This window comes from Cavia porcellus, unplaced genomic scaffold (genome assembly GCF_034190915.1).
Source record: "Cavia porcellus strain 051 isolate PalLab524CR breed Dunkin Hartley unplaced genomic scaffold, mCavPor4.1 scaffold_11, whole genome shotgun sequence".
Lineage (NCBI taxonomy): Eukaryota > Metazoa > Chordata > Mammalia > Rodentia > Caviidae > Cavia > Cavia porcellus.
In genome coordinates, this window is record NW_026947494.1 from 54,742,916 (window position 1) to 54,748,915 (window position 6,000).

At 34.2% G+C, this 6,000-nt stretch overlaps 1 protein-coding gene across 4 annotated transcripts in view; it reads left to right on the forward strand.

Annotated features, from left to right (window-relative positions):
- The window catches only part of Srek1 (splicing regulatory glutamic acid and lysine rich protein 1), a 40,032-nt gene extending 34,774 nt beyond the window's left edge, over positions 1-5,258 (forward strand). For 3 of the 4 annotated variants that reach the window (XM_063258267.1, XM_063258269.1, XM_063258270.1), the window contains 2 exons: positions 1,036-1,180; positions 3,020-5,258. In XM_063258267.1, coding sequence (XP_063114337.1) covers positions 1,036-1,180; positions 3,020-3,169 — 295 coding nt within the window. In that variant the 3' untranslated portion in view covers positions 3,170-5,258. The remainder of the gene's footprint in view (positions 1-1,035; positions 1,181-3,019) is intronic. The other variant, XM_063258268.1, reaches the window with a different exon arrangement.
- Positions 5,259-6,000: the final 742 nt, after the last annotated feature.

Sequence of the window (6,000 nt, forward strand, 5' to 3'; positions counted from 1 at the left end):
ACAGTGGGGGTGGGGGTGGGGGTGGGGGTGGGGGTGGCGGTGGTACTTGTTTGCCAGCCTGTGCACTGGAAGGGGCTGGGGTCTGGCTGTTCCCAGTCCAGTGGAGGCCTATACATGGTGCTGGTTTCCAGATTTGGCTTGTTTGCTGGGGTGGCCTTGTTCTCTCTACCTCTGGTCAGTGAATGGCACTGACTCTCCGGGAGAAGATAGGGTCTCAAAAGTCGTCTTTTCTTTTGTTATGTCACCTAATTAGGCATTGATTGGGTTTGTACATAAGGAAACTTAACTGATATCTGTATGTTTAATTTTTAATCCCACTGCTTTACTCATTTTTAGTTTTTTTCAATGGATATTCTCTGGTTTTTTAAGTTATGAGGAAAAATTTATTTTAGAAGACTTTACCAAAGTATAAGCAACATGTTTTCCACCAGGGCCTTATGGTTATTTTCTTGCTTGTGATTTTTTTGTTTTGATAATAAAGTCAAAATTTAAAACTAAATACAGTTGGTTTGTACCCTGTTACTAATCTGCAGATTAAACCAAACACAGGTGAAAAATATGTGGAAAAAATTTGGATCTGCACTAAATATATTAATTTGAAGTGTTTCATTTTTTTGATGCTAGGAACATGTGCTGTCTCTGTACTTCACCATTGTACTACCTCCCCGACCCCTACGAGATTTGTTTTTTCTTGTCATTTCCTAAACAATATATTATTTATAGTATTGTCCTTTTTGCAATTATCTTACATCAGTGACTTTTCAAAAGCAATTAATTCAAGGTGTGTTTTGGACATATATAGTAATGACTGCTGCGAAATGACTTGAGTATCTTTAAAAAACTACTGGGCTAAGGAGTAGAGTAGGAGGGTGACATGACCTGTTTGGTTTTTTTTTTTTTTGTAAAATCAGTTCATTAGAATGCTTATTTAAAGTGTATCTTTTTAGATAGCCAGTGTTATATATGGATATTTTTGTTAAGAACGTAGGTCTTTAATTTCTTATAAATTAACTGACATTATCAATCTTCTTATAGCAGAAATAAGAAAGATAAAAAGAGGGAAAAAGAACGGGACCATATTGGTGAAAGAAGAGAAAGAGAGCGTTCAACCTCCACAAGAAAGAGTTCTAATGATAAAGATGGGAAGGAGAAGTTGGAGAAGAACAGTGCTTCAGTTAAGGTAAGCAACAGTGCCTGGTTACTGTGGTTACTGAATAATTGAGATTGTTGTGTGTTACATAGAAACAGGTTTTTAAATTTATTTATTTATTTATTTATTTATTTATTCGGTGCCCGGGATTGAACCCAGCTCTTCTTCTATTTTTTATTTTGAGACATGGTCTTGCTATGGCACTGCAGTGCCAGGACTGGATGCAAACTTGGGGTCTTTCTGCCTCAGTTTGCCAGAGTACTGGGGGTTATAGGTGTGCACCACCAAGTTCCACCTAAAAGCAGTTTTAAACAGAAAGTTTCATGAGGGCAAGAGAATCTTGTGCATTGTTGGTATTTTAAAATACTTGTTAATTTTTAAAAATTAAATTTTGAAGAGATGAGAGCCAATTAAAATTTAAATAAATTGCATTCCTTATCTTAGAAATAGCATGCCAATAAATTCTTTAGGAAATCTACAGATAATTTCTTTAAATTGTTTTTTTTTTGAACTGTGTTGTTCTGTTTTGATATGTTTAATCTTACCCCCTGTAAGATAAAAAACAAGTATGTAGGACTGATAACCATATTACTAAGTTTTTGTTGGTTGATTGAGCAGAACTGTTGGCAGTGTCACTGTTTGAATGTCACTTTACATACTTTAATTTTGTAACCTGAACAGCTATTTCTAAAATGACAATATGTAACTTATCAACTGGTGATTTCTTACTGTTTATTTTTCTGTAATTCTGTATTATTTCTACCCTTTTTTTCTCTCCATTTTTTTTGTTTCTCTTTAAATAAAAAAAAATAAATAGCAAGAAAATCTACAGATAATGAATGTACTTGATACACTTATAAAAACACTTTTTTCTGGTGTCATTTTCCTTGTGTTTCATTATCAAACAAGACTGTTGTTTACTGGTTTTGCATTATGTAGTAAAAACTAGGTTTGTTGAATGTTGTTATGTTACAGAAAACTAAGTTCTACCAAGTCTGTGTTTTCTTAGATGTTTTAAGAACTTGTAAATCCCTTACTATCCTGCTAAAGTGTATTGATATTTGGAAATTAAATGTTTTGGAACTTGCATTGATTGTATAGAGGTTCATTGTTGATGATACGGGTAATGTTTATTAAATGTATGTTGTGTGCCAGGCACTGTTTATTCTTGTTTATTCTCCTTTAAGCTGAAGACAGAATTTAGACTTATTTTTTAATACTGGGAATTGGAACCAAGGCCTCATACTTTTAGGAAAGCACTTTCCCACAAATTTATATCCTCTGCCCCTTTTTAAATTTTCAGAGAGAAATTGTTAGCTTTCCCATTCCTGAACACAATGCTCAACACCCAAACTTTAATTTGCTTATAGTTTCAGCCTACTGTTCACTGGCTCCAAGGTTGTGGGTAGAGCAAAGGTTCTCAGTTGATGGCAGAGCAGAGCAGGGAAGAACACCAGAGAGGAGGACAAGGTGCCAGGTACAGACTGCAAGGCTGGGCCTCCATGACTCACCAGATACACCGAAGACCCAGTTCAGTTGAAAGACCACACTAATGACCACAGGAATAGTTAGCTTTGTTTTCTATATCCCCTTATTTTTGCTTCTCATGGCATTTTTGGAGTTCTTCCATTCTTTCAGTTAGATCTGTTCCCCTTTTTTAAGTCTGTTGGCAATATTTGTTACATACTTCCTTAGGACTGATTTCTAATTTAGTGTCCATGAATTTTGCATCTTCTATGACAAGGATAAAGAACATATAATTAAAGAAAATTACCTAGTTTCTTTAATTTACAAAAGATGAAGTTAACATTATTTAACTTGCATAGTTCTTGAAGAAAACAGTAAATGTGTCCTTAATATTCATTGTAGGAAAAGGAGCACAATAAAGAACCAGATTCAAGTGGGGACAAAGAAGTAGATGATAAAGACACGCCAAGGACAGAAGAAAATAAAGTACAGCAAAATGGAAATTGTCAGCCAAATGAAGAAAACCTCTCTACCAAAACTGAAGCAGTATAGGACCAACTAATGCACCTCTACACTCAACGCTGGAATAAAATCCAAAGCTTTTAATTCTTTGAACAAGATGTAAACAGGAATGAGATCTAGTTGAGTATAAAGTTAGGTGCACCAATATTGTCAGGTGATATTGTGGACATCTTGTTACTGAGTAAGGAGATAAAGCACGGACATTGTGAAAATACCACAGGTTATCCAAACTCTTCATCTTCTAAAATCTGTGCATTTCCATGGTGGCTGATACATTTGTCATGTGGTTTGTTAGTATTTGCCAGGAACCATTGCAAATAAATTGAACATCAGTCATCCAAATTTGTACTATCCCTAAAGACTGGAGATAAGCATTGATGGCTCTTTAAAAAATGCTAGTTCCTGAATTTTGTATTGTTTTACTTTTTTAAAAGAAAAATTTCATTATATACAATTTGATGATGTGCTTGAAATTGGTGCAGATATATACACACCATTGTAAGTGCAAAGTATGTAAGAAGTTTTAACATTTGCTTCACAGAATTTACAGTGATTGTTAAATTCTCACTATTGTGTGTTCTTTTTGCTCACTGTTTAGGACAGCAGTTTTTCTTTAAAATAGTTTTACAGATTAAAATTGCTTAAATAAGTGGATTACAAAACAACTGACAATGCATGCTACTGTTCTCTTTCAAAGGGAAGAGCAACTGTGTTGAATACTGTATTAGTATTCAGTGTTGAGAATCATTGGGTTTGCCCACAACTTTTTAAAACTTTCTTGACATTTCCAACCTTACTATGAATATTGCAGTGTGTTTTGTCAGCTGTAGGTGGCAAAGATGCCCTTATAAAAAAGAAACTGGGTTTCAAAATGGGCAATGGGAGCACAAGCTGAAGCTTTAGTGCCTTCTACAATGTGGTATACTGTTTTCTAGAATTTTATATGTGCTAGTCATTCTCAATTCATATGGACTCTAGATGGATATTCAAACCCATGTGTAAGTGGTATGTCATAAGAGCTTCTTACTTAGTTCAGGTATGAAAGGGAAGTCCCGTTTGCAAGACTGACTTCAGAGCTTAAAACAATGCAGTTTTGGGACCATCAGTTTTATACTGTGATAACTGAAAATAAACGTGTTCTTTTGTCTTCAAATCAAAGGAAACTTTTTAGTTGACTACATTGGATGGCCTTAATTATTGCCTCTCAATCAGTTTCTCATAAACATTGTATAGAAGTCATACCTTAGGGGATTTAGCTCAGCAGCATAAGCGCATGCCTGGCAAGCGCAAGGTCATGAGTTTGATTCCTGGTACCAAAAAAAAAAAAAAAAAAGTTAAAGAAATCATACTTTAGGGAGGACTAAGTGTATATAGGAGGTTGTTTTATGTTTAAAGATATGTTTACTTGAGTTTATAGATCATCCATCATCAAGCTTATGTTTTGCAGAAAGTATGTGAGGAGTAAAATGACAACATTGTTAATGGTTCCCCCAATATTATAACTTCTAATTTCTAAGGTTTTTCATTATTTCCAAAAAAGAATACTTTTAATTAGCATATTATTAAAAATCAAGTATAATTATTTTAATGCAATTTAATACAATCAAGTTACTCAGTTGCCTTACCTCATGGGAAGAGTTACTTTTATAGATTATAAAAGCTGAGTAGCACATTGTTTACTTGGTTTCAACTTGAGTTTTCTTTTAATGTTAGTACTGTTGAAACTTAAGTATTTGGTGGAGACTGGGAAAAGTTGCCCCTTTTGCAAGTAATGAAGCCTGGTTTGATAATGAAGCTGCTTAATCATCTTCATGTGTTCAGAATTACTGTGTGTTTGGTTTTTTCCCTTTTTGTCACTGTGTACATTAAAAGTTTCCAAAATGCTTTACTATGTAAAGTATAGATGGTCATTTTAATCATTCAGCCACATACGTTTGGCTGATAAACAGCTTACACTGATACAGGAATGCTTGGGTGCACACGGAAAGATTGTGAAGGAGTGTGTGTCTTGCATCAATAGGTGTCTTATTTATGATATGTAAGTAGAATAGAACAAATGTTTGAATCTTTGTTATTTTTAGTACCGTTTCTCTAATAAAGCTAAGTATTTTAGAGGAAAGTATTTGTTTATGCATTTCAAAAAAGTATCTTAGTTTTCACTCCATTCTTAGTTGACAGAGAGATTGTTTTGGCATGGGGAATTCGTGTTTGTCTGGTGTCTATAAAACAATCATTTAAAGTTTGTTTTCTCATAGTCTAGACACTAGAAATTTTTTAATGTTAGAAATTATTCTTGCTGCTAATCATTTTTCTTCCTGATAACACTTTTTTAAGTTTTAAAATAATCACATGAATCTTGAAAAGGTAATTTATAAAACCTTGAGAATGAGTAAAAATACAGGGGATGTGGTGAAAATGAAATTAGACGACTGTGTTAGATTTGACATTCTCTTACGGGGAAACGCAAGGATTCCTTGGCTCCATAGAGGGGTTCTTGAGAAAGACAGCGACAGAAAGGAGGAAGTGGCGCATGGGGCGGGGTGGGGAACACAGTTTTCTGTTTGTTCACTTAGAGTTACTATGTTTCTGTTTATTAATTTTCTTTTAAGATAATTTTGTTTTATTTAAGATTCTTCTTTTTTCATCCCAGGTAGATGATGTCAGGAAAACTGAGGTAAGGCCAAGAAGATAGCCCTTTTACACTCGATACATTCTGATTGTCTTTTTTTACCTTGGTTTTACAGACTATTCTATTCCTTAAACTATAGTTGCTGTAATTTTAGGCAAATTTTGTTGGTATTCTTACTGCTGTTGAGCAGTGTTTGCTGACCTAGTATCCCAAGATGGTCCTTTTATAAGTA